At 39.6% G+C, this 24,466-nt stretch overlaps 1 protein-coding gene across 10 annotated transcripts in view; it reads right to left on the bottom strand.

Moving 5' to 3' along the window:
• ccser2a (coiled-coil serine-rich protein 2a) overlaps positions 1 to 24,466 on the bottom strand; it is a 499,558-nt gene that overhangs the window by 454,336 nt on the left and 20,756 nt on the right. For all 10 annotated transcript variants that reach the window (XR_011340229.1, XR_011340227.1, XR_011340228.1 and 7 more), the window contains 3 exons: positions 22,437 to 22,561; positions 10,323 to 11,808; positions 7,583 to 7,791 (listed from right to left, as the gene is read on the bottom strand). Coding sequence is in view for 6 of the 10 variants with exons in the window: in XM_069885631.1 (XP_069741732.1) it covers positions 7,583 to 7,791; positions 10,323 to 11,769 (1,656 nt within the window). In the remaining 4 variants the exon portion in view is untranslated. The remainder of the gene's footprint in view (positions 1 to 7,582; positions 7,792 to 10,322; positions 11,809 to 22,436; positions 22,562 to 24,466) is intronic.

The raw sequence follows: 24,466 nt of genomic DNA, 5'->3' as shown, positions 1-24,466 counted from the left end.
AGCGCGAGCCCCTCGTGACTGGCACCGGACGGCCCTTCCACAGCGCGAGCGCACTTCTTCCGGTCGCCACGGCCTTCAGCACTTGCACCCGCGCGGACCCCAGGGACGGCTGGTTCGGCCCTGCACGTGAAGAGAGAGTTGGTGGCTGTCCGCAAAGGCTGATCGGCAGCGCGCTGGGCCTGAGTGGGTGGGTAAGCAGGGTGGGCAGAGGGTGTAGGTGAGGAGTAATGGGCAGGGGAAGTTATGGTGGTGCGAGGGGCAGTTAGAGGGAGGGATGAGTAGAAGGAGGGGTGGATAAGGAAAAGGGGAGGGGCAGGGTGAGTAGGGGAGGGGTGATTAGAGGGTGAGAGACGGGTAGAGAGAGGAACAGGTTGAGGGGAGAGGCAGTAGAGGGGCGTGTATAGGATGGGGTGGGTAGAGGCAGAGAGAATGGAGTGAGGGGTGAGTAGAGGTTGGGTAAAGGACTGTTCAGGTAGAGGGATGGTGGGTCGAGGGTGAATAGAGGCCTAGAGCCTGAGGAGTGAGCAGGAAATGCTGAGTCCTGATGCAGGCCAAAATGGACACAGCCTGTGAATGCTGACTACATCTCCACAGGGACCAAATAGGTTTCCCTCAGGTCAAGCGAAGGGTGAACTTGAGCTACCTACTCCTGACCTGTAACATTATCCTCCTAAAGTTATATCCTAAAGTTTAACATTACATATGTTGAAAGAAGAGAAAACATGCAGATGTTCAAAATTTTCAATAAATATTTAGTTCGGCCCTCGACTTAGTCCAAGTTTTTAAATTTGGCCCTCCGTGAATTTGAGTTTGACACCCCTGCTCTAGTCTTACCTACCAGTTGAAGAATGAGTAAGGGGGAAGAGCATGTCATAGAGAGTGTTTCCTGTGAAAAGCATAAAGGAGTATGGTGGGGGAGATGTGCCTAGTAGTGGGATCACATTCCCCAAACAACTTCTCATAATAAATATTGTAGAATCCTTATTATCCAGAATTCAATCAACTGGAAACCCAAACAAATGACCAAAATAAAATCAAGTAAATAAATTTAATTTTAAAAATTTTTAAGTTTAAAATTGTAAAAGTAAATGTTGTCTAAAGCAACACGCAACCCCTTGGTAGAAAACATTCAGCCTGCAGAGCACCCCAATTATGCTCCGCCCACAGCAGCTTTTTGAATAAAATGGCTTCGCACCGGATGAAGAGCTTGCTGATGCCGTTCACTGCTGGGACGACTCTCCCAAAGTGCCTCCCAGTCCCTGCCTGGCAAGGATCTTTATCTGTATTCACATTAGGTATATTAGTAAAGCTTTATCTGTAAACTTGAGGGAGTCATGTTAATTCTGATGGTGGCACAGTTAGTGTAGCAGCTAGCACAATGCTGTTACAGGGCCAGAGACCAGGGTTCAAATTTAAATTTTGTAAGTTATGGGAATTTCCTGATTAAAGGGAATTTTACATAATTAAATACTACAATACTAATTTTTTTTTTAATTACATTACATTTTTGCACTGTATTTTGTGTTTTAAACTATGTATTCTTAATGCTGGTCACAGTATGTCTCAGTTAATTGGAAAATTCGCGTATGTGGCATCTGCGATTCCCATAGGTGCCAAATAATGGGAATTTTTGCTGTACTTCCATGTGTATGGACAATAAACAAAACCTAAACCATTTGTGATGATCGTCTTTTGGATCATTTAATTTGCATTCAAAGCCCTTTAAAATTTCAAATGCGCCATCTTATTGATTAAGCAATATCTTCATTTCCCTGGGAATTTGTTCCGCTGATCCTCAAATTCGATTAGCTCTGGTGATCAATATGGAAGTATCTGCTCAAGATTCATTACCTTGAGATTCAGTTTGAGTCCCCTTTTACAAAATACAAGAATGATATTTTTATGAAGGGAAAAGATATGGCAAATGTATTTTAGTGAAAGGATATGCCAAGAAGAAGATAAAGGTATTGTAAAACATATGTTGAGTTTCCTTCCATCAAAAATTATTTACTCCACTGTTAAAACTAAAATGTATTCTCCTCAGTGCATCTCAAAGTAAACTCCAGTAAAATTAGAGGCTGTCAGGCAATCCCAGTGTCTTAATAGCTGATTAAGCTAAATGCAATAGTCCCTATCTGCTGTTTACGTGCATTGAACAATTGACGATGTCAGAGGAAGAAAACAAACAAGTTCTGAAAATCATCAGTGCCCCGAAGCAATGGTTGGAATATCTGATCTATAAAATAGGAACCACAATTGTGGTGTTCATTCCATAACAAACCACAAGCCAAGAAATTCCTTTTCAAAACTTGAAAATGTGCTGTGCCGTTGGCATTGAACAACTACCTTGAGAATATTATGAACAGAGCTCCAGAGAGTATTTTAAGATTTTGACCTACCATAAAGGAAAGGAAATACATTTCCAAGTAAGGTTTTGGAACAGTCGATGTGATTTGAGAACTTGAGACGTGCTGGAGGAAATGTTGATGACTAAACCTCACCAAATTCAAATTTTAATCATCAGATACTTATTTTGTGTCACTTAAACTTTATCTCCAAAATTCAGCTCTTTTATCTCTATTTATTCAGATGGTTATAGAGATGCATTATTTGAGACAAGGTCTCACATGATAACATTGTCAAAGAGTTCCCAAGTATTTTGATTTTCCTTTTAAAAGTCCGAGAAAGACCACAACTCAATAGGCCTTTCAGTCCACTGCCTTCATACTGATGACCAGACACCCCTATTTACACTAATCTTATCCCAAGCTACTCTACAGTTCCCACATTCATATCAACTCTCAACCAGATTCCAACATTCATCTCACCAAGGAACATTTTACAGTGGTCAATTAACCTACCACCTTGTATAATGAGGGAAGAAACCAGAGAACACAAAGGAAACCCATATAGTCATAGGGAGGAGGAACAAATTTTTTACACTACAATGCTGAGATCACTGGTGCTGTGAGGAAAAGACTTTAGTTGCTGTGTCATCATGTTGACATATTTGGGCAATTTTCATTGAATAAATGCCAGTGTTATCATCAAAAATATAGCAGTTTAGCCAGAAGTTAATTTATCATAAATCTCACCAATGAAACTAGCTTGTACTAAGCCAATAGTCTTTGCTAGATCTGCTATAGTCAGCTATTTCTGATAATTACATGAACAATATTGACTAGCAATTGATACCCAGGGTTGGTGTGGTCCCCATAACATGACTGTGTTTCAATTTGATCAACAACTTTGGCTGAAGTTGATTAGAAACATCTTCATAAGAGTGGCAGACAGAATCCCTGGGGATTCCCTCCCCTCTCCCCCACCCCAACATTGATGTGATCTATCAGGATTGGTGTCTGGAGAGGGGACACAAAATCATTGAGAACCCCTACCACCCAGCACACAACACAACATCTTTCAGCTACTCCCATTGGTTAAGAGTTACAAGGATATCAAAGCCAGCACCACCAGGCTGAGGAACAGCTTCTTCCAGCAGGCAATGAGAATGCTGAACGACCAAAGGAACTTTTCACACCAACCATCCAGGACTCTAACACTCATGAAACAACATTTATTTATATGTATATATATGTATACTTGCTCTGCATATTATTTGTCTGTAAGTGTGTTATGTCTGGTTGTGTGTGTAGGAAATGTGGCCTTCCTGCCTGTCTGGAATGTGTGTATTGTGGGTGGTCACATGTCTCCCGCTCTAAGTGTTACGGGTAAGGTGTGCACAACACTGAAGCGGAGCCATAGTAATGCAATTGATCAATACTTGCAGAGAGCCGCACCCCTGCTGGTACAGGGATCCAGGTGTGTGTAAGACAGCCTATTTGTAATGTGTGTAACCATATATAACCATATAACCACTTACAGCACAGAACAGGCCAGTTCGGCCCTACTAGTCCATGCCGTAACAAATCCCCACCCTCCTAGTCCCACTGACCGGTCCATACCCCTCTAGTCCCCTCCTCTCCATGTAACGATCCAGTCTATCCTTAAATGTAACCAATGATCCCGCCTCAACCACATCTGACGGAAGCTCATTCCACATCCCTACCACCCTTTGCGTAAAGAAATGTCCCCTCATGTTCCCCTTATAATTTTTCCCTTCAATCTTAAACCATGCCCTCTAGTTTGAATCTCCCCCACTCTTAATTGAAAAAGCCTATCCACATTTACTCTGTCTGTCCCTTTTTAAATCTTAAACACCTCTATCAAGTCCCCCCTCAATCTTCTACGCTCCAGAGAAAAAAGCCCTAGTCTGCACAACCTTTCCCTATAACTCAAACCTTGAAATCACTCAAGTGTGTGAGCGTGTCAAGTGTAAGTTCACTATTGTCAGAGTCCAACCTTGGTCTGAGGTGAATGTCAATAATCATTGCTGAAATGAAATAGTTATCGAGTACCATTTAACATTCTCCACCGAATACTCCTCCCAACACTGTGCCTGCATGTTTGCACCAAGGAGTGTTTTAACAGGTAGTACTTAAGCAATCAGATGATAATAAACTTGAACATCATTTGCACTTAGATGCCAAATTTGGCCAGAATCCAGATGGGTATGATTATGCAGCCTTCCGTCCTCCCCCTCCAGTTTCTTCACTGTCCACCATATCTCACATGGAAACAGCAGGATTTGATCCCATCTGTTGTTTGTCAGTTCATTTTGTTCTGCTCATAAAATGTTGCTTCGATTGTTGAGCTACAATAGAATTGTAACTCATTCCAATACAAGTTTAGAGACGTTCCTGGCATGCATTTCTATATGGCTTAGCAGAGTTTTCTGTCTGCCTTCATTGTCATGCTGAAGTGAATAATGCCCTCCATAATCAAATGCATGGAATAAAACATAGCTCAAACATATCTTGATTTCTTTCTCACAGGGAAAAAAATGTGGGCATTGTTTGATATCTGGTCAAAGCAGCAAACCAAAAATAAGGAAAAGATCATGAAAATCTCATCTTCCTGCTCCCTAATATCATTCATTTGAATGCAATGCACTACCCTTCAGCTCTCGATATTTTAATTTCATTTCCTGTTTAAACAAAGATGTTTATATAGATTTTACATAAGTAAACCTCTCCAATACCTAATTTTTTTCACCAGTTTATCTCTAATAACTAAATAATTATTTTATTTTTTCAATGAAAAAAAAATCACATTAGTTGAGGTCTGGTACTCAAAGAGAGAAGCTGAAGAACTCCACCTTCTCAGAATCAAACAAATTTTCATCTATTTTGTAGAATTTCATTAAATTTCAAAGCTCATTCACAATTCAAGAATTTCACAATCAAATGCAAAGACTTTACTTACTATGATCAGTTTTATTACAAAAATTATTAGTTCAATTTTATGCCATTGAATTAAAGAGGTCCTGGGTGAGAAAATAATTCTATAATCTGATCCTGAGCACGAGCCTTCAGCTCTCCATGTTTTAATTTTATATTCTGATTTTGAAACATCAGATTTATATTTCCTCCATTTTTAATCAGCTTAATGGATATAAAATTCAACCAAAAAATCACTGGGGCAAACTTTGAGCATTTGATTTAGCATGGCATGTACAATCAACCACTTGTATGTTCTAATTAGTAAGAATTCATGGGTGGCCTCTGTTTGGCAGCACATGAGGCCATGGACAGACATTGTGGGAATGGTGTGAAATTTAATATGTTAGCACTGTGAGGTCAACCCCCTTGTCTCTCTCTCTCTTTCCCTTTCTCTCCTTTCCTCCAGCTGCCACCTACTTTCCCTTCTCCTATCAGAGAGCTATCCCTTGCCCTCTGCAGTCTCCCCCAATAACCAGCTTCTTACTCTTCTAACCTCCCATTTTTATCCTCTTTTCCTATTAGCCTGTGCATCTGCCCATTCCTCTTCCTCTCTCCTCCCCAACCTTTTTATTCAGGCATAGGTCTGTTTTTTCTTTATTCCTGATGAAGGACCCAGGCCTGAAAAGTTGGTTACCTTTTACTTCCTATGGATGCTTGCGACCTGTTGAGTTTCTCGATTTGTATATTGTGCATTTGTATATTGCACTCAGCCCTAACATCTGCAGATTTTCTCATTTTAAATCCAACTCCTGTGCTCAATGTCATTAGCAATGAAGGCATGTATGCCATCCACTTTCTTCATACCCTCTGTCGCTACTTTCATGGAACCATGTATCACTCTCCATGGAGCTATATTATTCCTACCTTAGTTTGATTTACCAAAATGCATATTTCATACATCCAGGCCCTGGGAGTTTATCCACCTGAATATGCTTAAAGACTGCTATCACCTCTTCTTTTCTAATTTGCATATGATCCACGACATTGTACTCATTTGTCTCAATCCGCTAGCTTCCATGACTTTCTTCACAGTATATACAATTGAGGCATTCTTTTAACACATCACCCATTTCCTGTGCCTCCACATATAGATAACCACTTTGATTCTAAGGATAAGAATCCTTCCTGATTTAAAATTGAAAAAAAACAATTTCAGCAAATTTAATATATATTGATGCTAACCAGTATTGTATAACATTGGGCTCTGAATGCAGAAATTTATCAAATATTTAGCTCTGAATGACATAAGCATGGGTAGATGGACAGCTGTTGCCAGGCAGTAATAGAACCTAATTCTGTAAAATTTATGTAACTGCAATGATGTTAAGGTAAACAGAGCTATTGCAGAAGGGGCTGCACCAAGTCGAATATTTTATGCTTCATTTGAACAACTGGCAGAAAGAGTAATTGTTCAATGCGCATTACTAACAATCTTAAATTCAAAGGATCATTGTTAAGATGGAATTGAAAATACCTTTTTGAAAAACAGTGGGAATTATGAAAGATTGTTGGGTTAATCAGAGTCTTTTAGACTTGTTTTGAATAAGATTACTTGTTAGATATGTTCAATAATTTTAGCATATATGAGACACAAACCATGAGCAAAAATCAAACACAAGTAACCTGATCCTATACAAAGCCATAGCAGATGAAACCAAGATCTGTGAGACAAAATATAACCATAGATTTCTGTTAATCTAGGGCATCAAGAAATGAGAGGCCAAGGCAGGTGAATAAATTTTGAATATAAACAGTTATGGATCACAATGAATGACAGATAAAACAAAATAGCTCATTTCTGACACTTTGATTTTTGCAGTTGTTCATTTTGTCCACATGATGTCTCTGCTTTGTAATTATTGGTCTAGCTCCTCAACAGAATTCAATTTCAGGTTTAAAATTACAGTCATGTTTTATTTTTAAAATTGGTGGGTTTTTTTCTTTTCTTACTTTACATGATATCAGATTAACTTAATTTTAACCATACAACACGAGAAGGTTCATCATTTTAAGTTTCAAACCTTACTTTAATTTAGAACCATATATTTGTAAATAATCAACTTTTTACAAACATATTTCAAATAATGTAGAGCATCTAGGATATTCCTCTCTTCATCGATGAAAATGTTTTTTTTTAAAAAAAGGATCTGTTGAGAGAAAGGATTATTTGTACAGTGCAATGACCTCAGATGTTGAGTATGCTGTCTGTCTAAACAAAAACCAATGAATAACATTGTTCTTACCAGGCTGTTCATCTCTGAAGATTCTAGGCTACCACATTGTTGGACTGCACCAAGTCCCTCCATGCCCTCTTCATCCCACATGTACGTTCCAGCTGAGCTACTGGAAGGAGAAAGTTCAAAGGAGGAGCCCATTGCGTAGTTGGCATCTGGAGACACAAGGTCATTACCTGAAGCAGTAGTCTGGGAACTCTCCAAATCTTTGCACTGGTCTACTTACAAGACAAAAAAATTGACAACAAATAATCTTAATATTCAGGAGAATCAATCACAGCTGTCAACATCTTGTTAAAACAAAATGTGATGTGCTTTTAAAATTTGAACTGTAAATTATTTTGCCTGATATACAAGATAGCAATTGAATTTTGTAATGTTATAAACAAGTTTCACAAAAATTGTACAGAGATTAATAATTTTATAACTCATACATTGTGCATGGGGCTAGAAAGCCAGTTGTGGTCAGTTAAGCAGAAAGAAGTTCACTCTGAACTGCAGTGGTTTAAGAAGGTGACTTACCACCACCTTTAAGGGTGACTGGGAAATAAATGCTCGTCATACCCACATAAATAAATAATTGTGAGCATTCTCATGATTGACCTTTGCCACAAGGCTTTGCTGTCTAGGTTAACCCTAATTGGGACAGCAACTACAGTAGTCTATTTACAGTAAGCAGATCATTATGGGATTGATGAGACCATTAAAGGATCATCAAGATATTATGGAATATGTGTATAACTGAAAATGATGATGTTATTTCTCAGTTAATAAAGTTAAAATTTCATGAGAATAGATAATTCAATGAAAAATAGAAAAAAAATTTTAAAAATTAAGTACATGGACAGCAGAACAGTGCATGATAATAATGGGAGACAAGGAGATGGCAGTTTACCAGATGTCAAAGGGGATCAGGGAAGAGAAGGGAGTGCAGTTACTATATCAAAGAAGAAGGTACTCAGAAAGCTGATAAGTCTCCAGAACCAGATGGATTGCACCTCTAAAAGAGGTAGCAGCAGAGATTGTGGAGGGATTAGTAATGATCTTTCAGGAATTAATAGATTCTGGTGCAGTCCCAGAGGATTGGAAAATCGCAAATGTCACTCCTTTATTCAAGATGGGAGGGAGGCAGCAGAAAGGAAATCATCAGCCAATTAGCCTGATGTCAGTGGTTGGGAAGATGTTGGAATCGATTGCAAAGAATGGGGTTATGGAGTACTTGAAGGCACATGACAAGATAGGCCAAAGTCAGCATGGTTTCCTCAAGGGAAAATCTTGCTAGATAAATCTATTGGAATTCTTTAAAGTGATAATGCAGACTGGATAAGAGAGATACAGTGGATGTTGTGCACTTGGATTTTCAGAAGACATTTGACAAGGTGCCGCACATGAGGCTATTAACAAGATAAGAGCCCATGGAAACAAACTTGTGTGGGGTAGAGCATTGGTTGATTGGCAGAGTTGGAAAATAGGGACCATATTCTGATTGGTTGCCAGTTGCTAGTGGTGTTCCACAGGTGTCAGTGTTGGGGGCACTTCTTTTTATTGTATTAATAGATAATGGAATTTAAACTTCTCCCACACATCTTACCATAAAAATACAAAACTTAAAATTTTATCCTCACCTCTTGAGATACAAAATCTACATTCTATGAAGCTGAGTGTTAGCATTGGGCATTCACCCAAATTCTAGTACAGGTTGTACTTCTTTAATCCAGTGACGTTGGGACCTGGCCATTGCCGGACCACAGAAAATGCCAGAAAACAAAAATTGGCCCCTAAAGGAACCCCCTATGTAAACATATCAAAGAACAAACCTTAAAACAGGAAATAATACTGTGGGGCAGCATGGTTAATATAGCAGTTAGTGCAATGCCTTTTCAGCGCCAGGTATTGGAACCGGGATTTGAGTCCCGCACTGTCTGCAAGGACTTTGTACTAACAGTGGCAATTCAAACATGCCTAACCATGGGAGTTGCTGGACCACAGAGTGCCGGATCAGAGAAGTACAACCTGTAAACCCAAATCGTAAACTCATGTAAACTTAACTTTTATCTAGCACTGGAAATACAACATGCAATTAACATCACTGACATTTTGCTGGAATATTATTCATGTGTAAGCCAAAAATACTGATTGCAACAATAATCATAGGTTTTAGACTGAATCCAGTGGAATGCAGATTTTAATTTAATACTTATTCCTTGAAAATATCATGGATAAATTCATTGTTTATTCTTAATGGTCTCATTCCAAAATATAAAATTTATTTAATTATTAATTTAATAATTAAAAACATATTGATTTAGAAATAGCAAGTGTTGCTTGAACTATCAATGAATGAAGTTACTGAATGGATTACCGGTAATATTACCATTGCAAGTTATTTCAACACCATTGTCAATCTTCATGCTATTATAAAGTTATGAGCTTTATTAACCAAATATGCAATTAAAAATGCAAAAAAATATAAATATAAGCAGCTCTCACTTGGTCAAACTCTTCACTATGTTAAAACAGTTTGGAGGAAGTTCTGACTGTAATTTAAAGATGGCTCTCATCCTGAACTGTGATTGATGCACTGGCAGACCAGCATGAGCTCACTATACATGCATCAAATAAATAAAGCTCACTCCTTCAAACACAGCATTCAATTTATGTGTCAACCTAAACATTAATAAACTGCATGCATACGTGTTAGTTACTCATTTATCCAAAAGACAGCATTTAATATTGACATCCTACGCACCAGACAATCCAGTTTCAATCCATGCTGCGCCTGTGTATACTGACATTAGAGTTTCCTCTATTTCTTCTGATGACATGGCCTCATTTGGAATGTAAATATCATCTGGAATTTCTGTAGAAATAGAACAGTCGCTATCCACAATTTCAATGGACTCAGCACCAGAATGGGGTAACTGTTCAGTACTATTAATTATATCACAGTTGGTGTAAATTGACGAAGTCACTATTTCTGGGTCGTCAATACCTTTTGCAGAAGATGACTGAAGCTCTTCACTAACTTCAAGTTTTGCTATCTCAGCTACAGCATTAGTTTTTAAAGTGTAATCAGCAATATTTTCAGTATCTACATTTACATTATTTGAGCCATTTTCTTCAATTTTTGGAATTCCAGAAGATTCTTCTATGGTGTCAGATACTAGATTTACAGTGCTTGCTGCACCCGAATTGGTCAACCTACCACATTTAATTAATGAAGATTGTGTAAATTTCGAACCAGAAGCAGTGCAAAATGAAGATGTGGGGCAAGTAGGAAGCTGAGACTTTTTGAAGCCAGATGATGGCATTTTTAAGCATGGTCTACTAGATGAACTTTTATCAAGTGATTCACCTGCGCTTGAGCTATCAGTCGCCCTTGGGCTACCATAGCGATAAACATTTGATTTCAAGGGAAGAGTTCTCATTTGCTGTTTCAAACAAGGTCTAGAAACATCAGCAGCCTTTGAAAAGGACAAAGATCTTGGTATTACATCAGAGCCACAAGAGTTACTTCGTGCAGAATATGAAAAGCTCTGTGATCTAACAATGTTCTCTTCCGATAAGTTCTTCAGGCTTTCTGTGGATTGGTTAAGACTTCCTTTAGAACTGCTTGATGCAGTAAACCTATCTTCTTGTTCAGACATCTTTACAACTGTTGTTTTACGAAAATGTCCAAATGACTGGGTCCTTGAGATACGAGATGTTGTGAATGGCTTCCCCAGAACTTTTTCATGGGTCCCTCTTGGGGAGGGATTGAAGCTAGTGACATGCATTTTATTTTCTTTTATGCAAGGTACAACTTGATGCTGCTTTTGATGGCTGGATACTGCAGTGTATTTACTCTTAAAGCCCAGATCTGTTTGATCTTTAAGAGATCTAGAATAAAGGTTTCTCTCAACTTTAATATTTTCTTCATTAGTAACAGTGCAAGACAAGGAACTGGCTGGGTCTTTTGTACCTTGACCACTTGCTTTAGTTTTACCAGACTTCTTCCAATTGAAAGAAAAGGAACCCATTTGATCAGTTCCATTAAGCTTGTTGTCATGTTTTGAAATGCTAGAAGCATTGACATTACGAACGCAGCCTCCATTTGATACAGGTTGAGGAAGAGTTACATTCAATTTAGAGTTTCCACCACCAAACTTGGGCAATCTCGAAACAGAGGCAGATTTGCTCTGTATTTTTCCTTCCATCAGCTAACAGAAACTTCCAGTTCCCAAGGTACTTGCAACCTACAAGCAAAAAAATTGGAACAAAATGAAGCAAATCTCTTTTACCCTACCAGTGATCAACATCCCACAATTAAATCTATTGATAGATAATTCAGTGGAATACATAACATTGTCTGATGACAATGGATGATTTAGCAATGTTTTGATGACCATAGGACCAGGCTGAAGGCCACACAGACTGATCTTTATGTTATTATATCAATAAGTCAACTATTTGTTCTACAGAAACATCACATGCAATGTCTTCCCTTCTCAGCTCTCTTAACCATACAAAACTGGGCCACATTTTGAGGCCCAGTGTTAGAGACACTCAGGAATGCTGATCAAGGCCACAGACAATTCATTTTTAAAAATACTGGATCCTTTATTTCACTTTCCATTAAAAGTATACATGTACACAAGATTTATTCAAAGATAGGAATTGCAGCCAGCAAAGTAGGCTTCCCTCTTGCAGAGGGATCTGGGCCATCGAGAAAAAGGGATTGAAAAATGGCAGATGGAATTTAATGCATGTAGATAAGTGTGAGGTGTTGCATTTCGGAAGGAGAAACCAAGAAAGAACATACTTGGTAAATGGTCGGGCACTACGGAGTCCAGTGGAACAGAGGGATCTGGGAATACAGACATATAATTCCCTGAAAGTGGCATCACAGGTAGATATGGTTGTAATGAGAATTTTTGGAATATTGGCCTTCATAATTCAAAGTATAGAGTATAGGAGTTGGGATGTTATGGTAAAGATGTACAAGACATTGGTGAGGCCAAATTTGGAATATTGTGTGCAGTTTTGGTCACCTAACTACAGGAAAGATATCAGTAAGATGTCAATAATATCAATAATAAGAGAGATTTACTAGGATTTTGCCCAGATTTCAGGACTGAGTTACATGGAAAGCTTAAACAGATTAGGGGGGGATTTGATAGAGGTATTTAATATTATGAAGGTAGATAGACAGAGTAAACATAGGTAGGCTTTTTCCACTGAGGCTACCCTCAGTAGCCCCAAGATACAAATCAGAGGACACGGATTAAGGGCGAAAGGGGAAAAGTTTAGGGCAAACATAAATGGGAACTTCTTCACAGAGAGAGTGGTGAGAGTGTGGAATGAGGTGCCAGTTGAAGTGGTGAACAAGGACTCAATTTTAACATTTAAGAAGAATTTAGACAGATACATGAATGGGAGAGATATGAGGACTATGGACTGGCTGCAGATCATTGGAAATAAACAGAAAAATGCTTCAGCGCAGACTAGAAGAGGCAAAAGGGGCCTGTTTCTGTGCTGTCATGTTCTATAGTTATAATATCACTAAAATAAATATCTGGTCATGAACAACATAAACCATTCCTGCATACCACAAATATAATGCAATAGACTCAAGAGTGGTCTTACATGATAGTCTTTCCCCAAAGATCCTTTGAATAGGATGCTGCATAAAATTCAATTACAAAAGTACTGCGCACCACAAATAATGCACACCAGTTACTGGTAACTCAATAAGCTTTGTGACAGATTATGTTATATTTTATATTGAAGATAAATTGTGACAGATTTTTTTTTAAAGAGTAGGTCACATACAAACACTCAAAACAGATCTCATTTAAAATGCTGGACCTCTGCTCAAGCCAGACAGTCCAGGCTCCAAATGCATTTGCAAAAATTTGAAGAATGCCTATAGAGACTTCACAAGTAGATGTTAATTGGATATGCTGTGGAGTAATGGATTTTTGTTTTGGAAAGCAACAGATGAATGAACTCGGAAGATTAGGTCTGGAGCCGCAATCTGTCTGAGTGCAGTTGACTGTTCCAAGAGGATCATGTGGTGTTCTCAGAGTAAGAGAGAGAAGCTCACCTGCAGGTGCGGCTGGCGGAGTCCAGCTGGCACATTCAGGTGGCCACGAAATGGACGGCTTTGTGGCACCTAAATGTGATAGCTGACTGCTAGCTACCTAGCAGCGAAAGTGCTGCTGGTCTCCCCTCCCACCCTCGCCCACCTGACTCCTGCTGCCAGTATCTCCCCCCACCCTCAGCCGCCCGACTCCCAACTTTCACTGTTTTACCACTGCTTCATACTCATCATATACACATAACAGTAAAGACAATTTGGATGTATGAAATGAAACAGTTAGGCATCGATCTTGTGCATTGGTCATTTTGCAACTTTCTGACAACTAAATCAATTTGTTTGATTGAGAAATGTTAATGTTCTGTTACTAAAGCCACTGACGTTCACTACAATCCGTGTTCATATAAAAAGCAACAATACTCTTTCTTATTTTGAGTAAAAGTATATTAATTAAGATCATATTGTAACTGTAGCCTCCAATGTTACTATTTTCTACTTAATTGTGAAAATTTAAAAATCAATCAATTAACTGGCTTTTAATTCTGGAAAATCGGGGCTGATAGTAAAATTATTCGTGCACGTAACTCGGATCTGAATTTAGGTAAAACATGTTCCCTTTCAAGGACTTCACATGGCTCAGGGTCCAGGGACGTCTGAACATCCCAGCGGGCGGGCGGGAAGAGACTGGCAGTGGGAGTCGGGCGACTGGTGGAAGACCGACAGCAAGAAGTCAAGCAGGTGAGAGGGAGAGAGACCGGCAGTGGGGGGGGGGGGGGGGGGTGGGGAGAGAGAGAGAGAGAGAGACCAGCAGCGGGAGTCAGGAGGAAGGGGGGGGGGGGGGGGGGAGACCGACAACGGGAGTCAGGCAGGTGAGAGGGGGGAGGGGAGTAGGGCAAAGTCCGGCAGCAGGAGTCGGGCAGGCAAGGGGGGGGGGGAGAGAAGAGACCGGCAGCGGGAGTCGGGCGGGCGAGGGGGGGGAAGGGGGAAAGACCGGCAGCAGGAGTCAGGCAGCCAAGGGGAGGGGGGGAAGACACCAGCAATGGGTTGGTGGGGGTCGGGGAAGACCGGCAGCAGGAGTCGGGCGGGCGAGGAGACCAGCAGCGGGAATAAGGCGGGTAGGGTGGAGAGACCAGCAGCTGGAGTAGGGCGGGTGGGGGGGGGAAGACCAGCAGTGGGAGTCGGGCGGGTGGGAGGAGGGGAAAGACCGGCAGCAGGAGTCGGGCATGCGAGGGGGGGTGAAGGAGACCGGCAGTGGGCTGGTGGGTGGGGAGGGGGGAGAGAGAAGAGGGGAGACCGACAGGCGAGGGGTGGGGGAGAACAGCAGTGGCAGCAGGAGAGGGTGTGAAAAAAATTTGAGTCTGGCTTCCTTGTCTCAGGAGTCGATGGCTGACGACGTCACCGCTCCGTCATCAGCCTGCCCCCTGTCAGTCCGGTCCGCTTTCAGCTGCCACAATTGAACTCCGAGCAGGCTAGTTATACCTCTTAGAGAAGGGTTAGGTAAATAACCCTGCTGACTGGCTTTTCAAGTTTCAGATGACCACCCAACAGCCGCACAGGACTATCCCGTGCAGCTTTACAGTTGGGCTTTGTGGCCACCTGAAAGGGACTGGAGATAATTAAGTTCCACAGTTCAGCAGCAGCTGCTGGGACTGGAACAGGACAAGCTGGCAAGCTTGTGGAAAAATCCCATTTTTAAGACAGGTTGTGAGTTCTTAGTTCAGCCTAGTCAAAGCCCTTGTGGTTCATACAAAAGGAGATGGCTGGCTGCATAATGTTTCACTTGAAATAAGGGAAACAAAAAGGAACTCTGTGGTGACCTGAAAGAAAGAGGTTATCATCTGGAAAACCCTGATGGGGCAAGTTTCTTCAGCAAGATACTGAAGTGGCTGGTAACAAGGAATCAGTTGTGGGTGTCCAACAGGCAATAAATCTCTCTCTGAAAACTGACAAGAACCTTCTGAGCGGTAACCATTTACCTTTCAAGCACCAAAGCCTGGTGAAATTCATAAATGTTAAATTCTGTGCACAGTATAAGAATTGCCTGCAACCAGTGAACATGAAGGAGGAGAAGTGAAATTGGACTGTGAATTAAATAACTTTTCTGAACTTACACACACATTACATACATGTGCGCTTAGAATTAGAAGGGGGTTAAGTTAATAGTAATGTTAAGTTTGATCCTGTTCTCATGTTTAAAGATAATTAAAAGCAACTTTTAAGTAACTATTTGTCTTGGTGAATTTCTATTGCTGTTGGGCTTTGGGGTCCTCTGGGCCCATAATAGCTTTCAAACTTCACAAACCATGATTAAATCCAGATAGGAATGAAGATTCTATTTGCACAAGTTAACTTGCTTTTCACAATTTGTGTACTTTCTCTCCCAATATAAATATTCTTATACTTCACGTCTGCAACATATTGTTCAATGTATATCAGAGGAGAAAATGGTGCAAGTACTCAAGTTCAGACAGCAACTGTTCAGCAAAAAAACTTATAATGTTCACTGTCTTCAAATACACACTCCACAGATGCAGCATCATCCAAGTATTCCAGCACTTTCCCTAGTTTATTTTAGATTTCTAGCATCCATAGAAGTTTGCAAATGCCATTCATTATTGCTGTTATTATGACTCCAGCAATTTTATGGTCTTTATCTATTTTACCTTCATAAAATTTTAAATTTAATATCTATTTTTTTTTCCAAAAAAGACTATGCCAACGATATATTGGAATCAAAATCTATTCGAAACATTTCCTCATTTAACATATCAGCTACAATGGACAATGGAGATTTTTCTTCCTGAACACTTTTGGGTACATTTTATGGATTTTGGGCTGTTGGTCTTGAAAATCACCTTAATATTTTCCTATCACGTACCATTTGTTATATGATCATGGCTTACCTGATCATTGACTCAACTCTTCCTGCCTGCCTTTTCCCATATCCCTTAATTCCCCTTTTTTATGTAAAAATCTATCTAATTGAACCTTAAATATGTTTAATGAAGTACCCTCAACTGCTTCCCTGTGCAGAGAACTTCACAGATTCTCTACTCTCTGGGAAAAACATCTCCATCTTAAATCTACTCCCCTGAATCTAATTCTGATCTTCTAGTTCTCATCTTACCTTCCAGTGAAAACAATTTTCCTATCTTGTCTATCCCTTTCATAATTTTATGTTTCTATAAGAACTCCTCTTCAGAATTCAAGCGATTTAGTCTCTCCTCGTAGGTCAATCCCCTCATCTCCAGGATCAACCTGGTGAACCTCCTCTGGACTGCCTCCAAGGCCAGTATATCCTTCCTCAAGTATGGAGACCTGAAATCCACACAGTACTCCAGGTGCAGCCTCATCAGTACCTTGTACAGTTGCAGCATGACCTCCCTGTTCTTGAATTCAATTCCTCTAGCAATGAAGATCAACATTCCATTTGGCTTCTTAATAACCTGTTGTACCTGCAACCCAACTTTCAGTGATTCATGCATAAGCACACTCAAGTCCTTCTGCATAACAGCATGCTGCAGTCTTTCACCATTTAAATAATAATCTGCTCTTCTATTTTTCCTACCAAAGTGGATGACCTTGCATTTACTAACATTGTACTCCATCTGCCAGACTTTTGCCCATTCACTTAACTATATCCATCTGCAGCCTCTCCACATCCTCTGTACAATTTGCTTTCCCACTCAATTAAGTATCATGTGCAGACTTGGCTTGACTACTCTGTCCCCTCTTCCAAATCATCAATGTAAATGGTGAACAGCTGTGGGCCCAGCACCTCACTCACTGGCTGCCAATCAGAAAAACATCCACTCATCCAGACTCTCTGCCTTCTGTCAGTTAACCAATCCTCAATCCATGCCAATATACTTCTCCCAACTCCATTCATTTATATCTTATTGATAAGTCTCTTGTGTGGCACCTTATTGGTTCAAAAATGCAAATCTGATTTTCTTCAAGTCATTGCTCCAGATTGTACTTAACCTTTTCCAATGGTTCTTTCGAGAACTACTGTCTCCTGCATTGTTCAATTTCTCTCTAACTCTCATGCATACAAGTTGAAAGAAGCTGAAGGTCATATGCAGTGAAGCTTTGGTACGTTAACGTCAGGAGCCAGATGAGCTTTACACTGGGTATGACCTCATTTGTCCGAATAGGATTGCTAACATTGTGAGAAAATGCAAGTAAATTATTATCTAGCATTTTAATTTATTTTTAATAATTAATTCATCAACATTTTGTAATTGTTTATTTCAGTCAAACCCCACCCCCTCTCTTTTTCAGCCTCATTTTAAAGGTTTATGGTATGTCTGGCATATGTCAACTTCCATTTTCTGGCTGCCTGAGGTGCCCTATTAACTGGCATACAAGTCGACTCCCAAAGCTTGCGATGTCCGAGATAAACCATTGACTGGCGTATACGTCGACCCCCATAGATCGTGTGGATTGATCTGCTAGGCGTTGGCGATCATAGGGGATCCATCGACACAACACAGCATACGACGAAAATATGAAGCAAACTTTGTTGAAAATGATAGAAATGCCAAGAAAATCAATAACTGCGCTGCTGCAAGAAAATTTGATGTTCATGAGAAGAAAGAAGAGACCTTATGAAAAATACCCAAAAGGCAATGTTCTTTGAGAAAAGAAATCATTCATTGGCCAGAGTTGGAAAATCAGGTTGCAGAATGGGTACATGAACAGAGGCCAGATTGTTACACAGTCAACCCAAAATAAAATAAGAACATTTGCAGTGCAGTAGGCCAAGTCACCCCAGATATTTTGAGGCTATAGTAGGCTATTCCAATTGTTTCATGAACAAGAAAATTGCATAGAAACTAGCAAAAGTTCTTGATCATAAAGTTGTAAGTTTTCACCAGTTTATTATATGTAACCTGCAGTAACACCAGTTTGCATTGGCAAATATCAGAAACATGGATGAAACCTCCATGAATGATGACATATAGGTAATAGAACAGTGGAATGGAAACGTGCAAACCAGAAGAACAGGCCATGAAAGAACCAGGTTTATTGTGGTGTTATTGAGCATGGCCAACAGGATAAAGTTAAGACCCACGATAACCTTCAAACACAAAATTAAACTGAGAAGTGAAATTCCCTGCAGGTATTTTTGGACATTTTCATGAAAAAGGATATGGATAGACAATGTGTGGAACAAGTTTACACAAAGAACAGAGTTTGCTGATCTGGGATAGGTTTTGTAGCCACTTAACTCGGAAAACTAAATGTTGATTAGCACTATATAATACATACGTGGCAGTTATCCCAGGTAACTTGACATCTATATTGCAACCTGTCGCCTGCTTGAACACACCATTCAAAGACCACGTGCGCAAGGAATGGAATACATGGATGTTGAGTGGAAAAAAAAGGTTTTTTTTACAAAATTTTTTACATTTTACAAAAGGTGGGGCTGCATCACTTGATATGCTGTGTAACTTCATGCTCAAGGCATAGGGCATTGTTAAGTAGAGACTGTGAGAAAATCATTTTTAAAAAGTGTGGTATCTTGTGCAATTGATAGCATGGAAGATCATTTATTGTGGGACACTGATGTCGAAGCTGAAATTGCCTCATCAGGTACAGACTGGGACCCATATGACAGTTTAAACAGTGAGAGTATGGATGTGCTTGGCACCAACTTTGCTTCAGACAACGTTAGCAATTTTGAAGGGTGCTAATTGTGTTTTTAATGAAAGCTCAAGAAAATCTGTCACAGTGGGGTTTTTATTTTGGTTTTACAAGGGTCAACTTAGATGCCAGATCAGCATAGATTGGATTTTGAGCTGAATTTAAGGTCTCTAAAGTTTATCTGGCGTCTAAGTCGACCCCCCTATTTTTTGAGAGACTTTTTTGGGTTTCACAACTCGACTTGTAGGCCAAAATGTATGGTATTTCTGACATTCAGAAGTATTGGAAAACAATTCCAAAGGATTTTAACTGTGATGTGTGGTCAAAAGGCATTTGCTTAACATTTGATATAGCCCCGTTGGATACATTTAGCTACTCATCCTTGTGATGCAGCCCTCAGTTACAATGTCCAGCTTTTTGTATCAAGATCAGAACACAATAAGAGGACAGATGCCATTGGCTGCAAGGTCAGGGAAAGGGCTGGATCCAAGACATTCCAATGGTAATGCAGGTAGATGGAGAAGTGAAGGTGCTTGGAATGCTTACATTCATCAGTCCGAATATTGAGTACAGGAGCAGAGAGGTCAAGATGCAGCTGTAAAAACAGAGATGTTGGAGGAACTCACCTGGTCTCATAGCATCCAAAGGAGGTAAAGATATATTACCAACATTTTGGGCTGAATCTTTCCTCAAGGTAAGAATTTTTTTTAAAAAGACAGGTGTCTTTATACAAGGTTGGGGGGGGGAGGGGAAAAATGGGAGGGGCAGGAGTACAGACCAAAGGTGTTAATTGGATTAAGGGCACAGGAGAGAGGAAAGTTGAGAATTGATTTTGGCTCTGTGACAGGAGACAAAGGGAAAAGGGCAGAGAGAGACAGACAGAGCTAGAGGTCAGGAGATATGGGGTAAGAATTGGGGGGAGAGTGGTTCCAATGGAAGCCAGAGAAGTCTATATTAATGCTATCTGGTTGGAATTTTTGGGTGGTCTCAGACATGTCAGCAAGGGAATTGGGCAGGACATTGGTGAGACCACACTGATAGCATTGTGCCCAGTTTTGGTCACCCAGCCATAAGAAAGACATCATTAAGCTAGAAAATATGCACAGAAGATTCACAACGCTTCGGGACTTGAATTCTAAGATGCTGAAACTTTTCTCCCTGGAATGTATATGGTTAAGGGGACACCTGATCAAGTTTACAAAATCATGAGTAGCAGATATAAGGGAAAATGTGATAACCTTTCTCCCCAAAGCAGGTGACTCTGAGACTAGAAGTAATTGATTTAAGATGAGAGGGGAAAGATAGTGTTGGGTATACAGAACGAGTTGCCAGTGGAAGTGACAGAAGCAGGGATCATTGCAACATTCGAAAGGCATTTAGACATGAAGTGGAAAGGTTTATGGGGGTACAAGCTAAATACTGGCAAAAGGAACCAGTTTGGATGGCATGGACAAATGGGTCAAAGAGCTGTTTTCATCTGGAGAACTAGGATTCTAATCTTAAAAGCAATAATTGAGAATTTTATGCAGAAAATTAATAATGTTTACATCAAGCTCATTGAAGCTAAGCCTGTTGGATTTCAAAGAGCACATGTATGAATTTAAATGGTACCAACAAACTACCGTATACAGGTATTTTGGCAGATAAGAGGACGTTTAAAGCACCCAAAAAACACCCCACAAAAAAGGGGGTCAACTATTGGCCAGATAAAAAAAGTGACCTTAAAATTCTACTAAAAATACCACTTGATTGGTTCCATAAACCACCCAGACCCCACCTTAAAACAATTTTTTAAGCTACCAGTATATTTTTTTTTTAAAAAGCTGCTGAAGTGAACACAATTTTTATTTTGCACTAAAATCTATGACCAATATTGTGTTAAACTAATAAAAGATTTGTAAAAAAAAACAACGCACACATTTAAAATCCTTGAAAATCATTAGCTTCATTGTCTGAGGCAAAGAACTCAGCATCATATGGGTCCCAGTCTGAACCTGGTGATCCGGCTTCTGCTTCGTTGTCAGTGTCCCACAATAAATCATCCACCATGCCATCCATTGCACTAGAGATACTGCAATTTTTGAAATATTTTACACAGTCTCTACTTTCACTTTATCCCATGCTTTGATCACAAAATCACACAGCACATCAAGTGATGCAGAATGCATATCCCACCTTTTGTAAAATATTTTTAAGCATTCATTATCCAATTATTCCATTCTTCTTGTACATGATCTTTAAAAGGCTGATGGCTCCATGATAACAATTTGAATTTTTTTTAAAACTGGTTAAGACAGAAGCCAGCAATAGACTGAACCATGAATTGCTTTGTAACTTTGTTTGATCTACCTACTGACCAAGTCAACACACATATGGTACCAGTATGTTTGGGGGTTGTCTTATACCACCGATATGAGCTAAAACCATGGAATTCAGACTGAAATTGGGGTCTCATCTTATCTGAAGGTCTTCTTATCCTCTGAAATATATGGTAAGTCCCACTTCTCCATTATCAAAGCCCCAACATAACTATCTAAAAGATTTTAGTATCACTGAATGAGCTTTTTCTTACTGAAAAAGAATAAATTGCAATAATATATAGGTATAGAAGGCTATGGACCAAGTGTGGAGATGGGATTATACAGATGTGTGCCCAATGGCCACTGTGGAAGTTTAATTGTTTTTTGTCACATGTACCAAAATATCAACACCAACATTTACAGACTTTCTTGCTTCATACCAGGATACAATGAAAAACTTTGTTTTGCTTACCCTCCAGACAAGTGCAATAATAAAGCAAAGTGTAGGGCATAGTGTAACAAGGACAAAGTGAAGGATATAATGTACAGTTAAAAAGTACAAGGAGATTGTTTCCTACTATTATCGGTCTTTTCAAAGTGACTGACTCTGGTGGTTCACATTTTAAAACTTGCCTATCTTTGCTCAACAGAACAGGGACAAGAGAGTGGCCAAGTTGAGTTGAATGGCCTGTTTCCATGCCATAATTATAATTTCAATTATAATCACAACTCACGCTTCGATGCACCAGGACTGCCATGTTGGTAGTAATTTCTGAAACTTGGTATTTTTCTATTGCTTCATACATTAAAATTAAATTAATTGTTGACATACCTTATGAAGTCAGAAGTGGTATATTTTCAGATCAAATTATTAAACTTTAAAAGTCTCCATTGTTGTGGCAGCTGACTGTACACTCCATGGATTTGTATTTAGCACGATTCAAATTCCCTCCAATCCTATGAAAAATGAAAGAAGAATTTATGGAAAATTCAAAAAATCTTAACTATAAATGGCATTTCACACATTGCATGGTATCAAATATACATTTAACTAAAATGGAACCTACCATCCCAACAATTGCACTCAATGCCTTAACTAATGAAGGAAAATGTACCAAACACCTTTTCATCACCCTATCTATCTGAGTAGAGACTTTCAGGAAATATATCCCTGAATCCCAAGGTCTCTCTGTTCTGCAACACTTTTCAAAGGCCTACCATTTACTCTCCCCAAGTCCTACCCTGGTTTGACTTACCATTATACAAAACTTCACAACAGTTTACATAAAATTTAATTTGCCATTTCTTGACCCACTTACCTAATTGATGTAGATAATGGTTGCCCAGTGGAAACAGCACAAATGGCTTACGATCCCCCAGGACAATGTACAACCAATGAACTGGAATGCCAGTGGAAAAGGGGCTTTTGTTAGACACAATTTCCCATGCAAAAGCTCTGCTAAACAGTCCTTGTGTTTCCAAATGCTGATACATGCTGTTCTTCAGAATCCCCTCAAGGCACAAAAGTGATAGACAATGACCCTTTCCAACAAGAGAGAGTCTAATCGAGGTCTCCACTGTCAGCATCCTCTGGTGATTCACCATTAACACAACATTAACAATTGGGTACACAAACACCACAGCTACAATAGGAGGTTAGAGACCAGCTACTTTGTGGTTCACCTCCCTGTATCTCAAATCCTTTTTGCTATCCCCAAGGTAAGTCAGAAATGTGAAGAAACAGTTGCCTGAATGAGTGCAGCCCCAACAGTCAAGAAGTTTGACATCATATAAAGCAATGCAGGGTCATGATCGATACTCTTTCTACCACACAAAATATTAATTCGGTCCATCACCAGTGCACAGGAAATGCAATAGGTATCATCTACACTGAAATTAGTGTATAGACCTGTGCCTTCTACCTCCAGAGCAAATGGGAGCACCATATCTTGCAGCTTCCTCCCACATCCATTGAAGACACCTTTGTGAGGCGCTGCAGCAGGAAGACAACCAATATCATAAAAGAACCCATTAGCTTAGTTACCTCTTCCCACCGCTACGTTGAGGTAGAAGGTACAGGGTCTTGAAGACCCACATGTCTGAGTTCAGGAATCTAAGTGTGGAGTGCGCCTGAATCACAAAAAGGACTGAGCACAATCATTTTTTTTCATGCATTATGGTAACTGAATATTTATTTACCATCTTTTGTATTTATTATCTCTTTAATTTAAGGTAGAGAGTTGTAAGTTTTTTAAACAAAGTACCTATTTGGCTGCAGCAAGTAAGAATTTGACAAGGTATATGCAAATAAACTCATTATCACTATCATTTGAAAACATTGCTGCTCCTTCATTGGCCTTGGAATACCGACTCAAAAATTAGTACCTTCACCAAATCAAAGTGAAACAACCTCCAGATACTTAGGGGTAATTACGGATGTGTAAAAATCTGGCTTTGTCAGCAACACTCAGATATCCAACCATATAAAAAAACGTCACATTTCAAGGACAAAGGGCAATTCACTAATCACTATTTCTCATCTGCTGTAATTTCTTATGTGCTGCAAATCACTTAAGACATTTCCGAATATTATTATACAAATCAGATAGTCACTTTTAACATCTTTTTAAATATGCAAGGCTCCTAACACCAGGCCAGACCATATCTCAGCTGGTTATCATGTGGGTTCCTGCAAAGAACAGCTATCAAGCTTCATCTAATACTGCACTGTGCTGTACTTAGTGATTTATCTTAATTCTTTCTCTACTGACCCAGGGTTCTACAGTCATCTCCTCCCATTTATTGTTCTTTCATTTCATGATAAAGATCCTCAGGTCAGCATTCCTTCTTTCACCAACCTCA

Source organism: Narcine bancroftii, chromosome 6 (assembly GCF_036971445.1).
Source record: "Narcine bancroftii isolate sNarBan1 chromosome 6, sNarBan1.hap1, whole genome shotgun sequence".
In the NCBI taxonomy this organism is placed as follows: domain Eukaryota; kingdom Metazoa; phylum Chordata; class Chondrichthyes; order Torpediniformes; family Narcinidae; genus Narcine; species Narcine bancroftii.
This window is presented reverse-complemented; position numbering and strand designations above follow the sequence as displayed.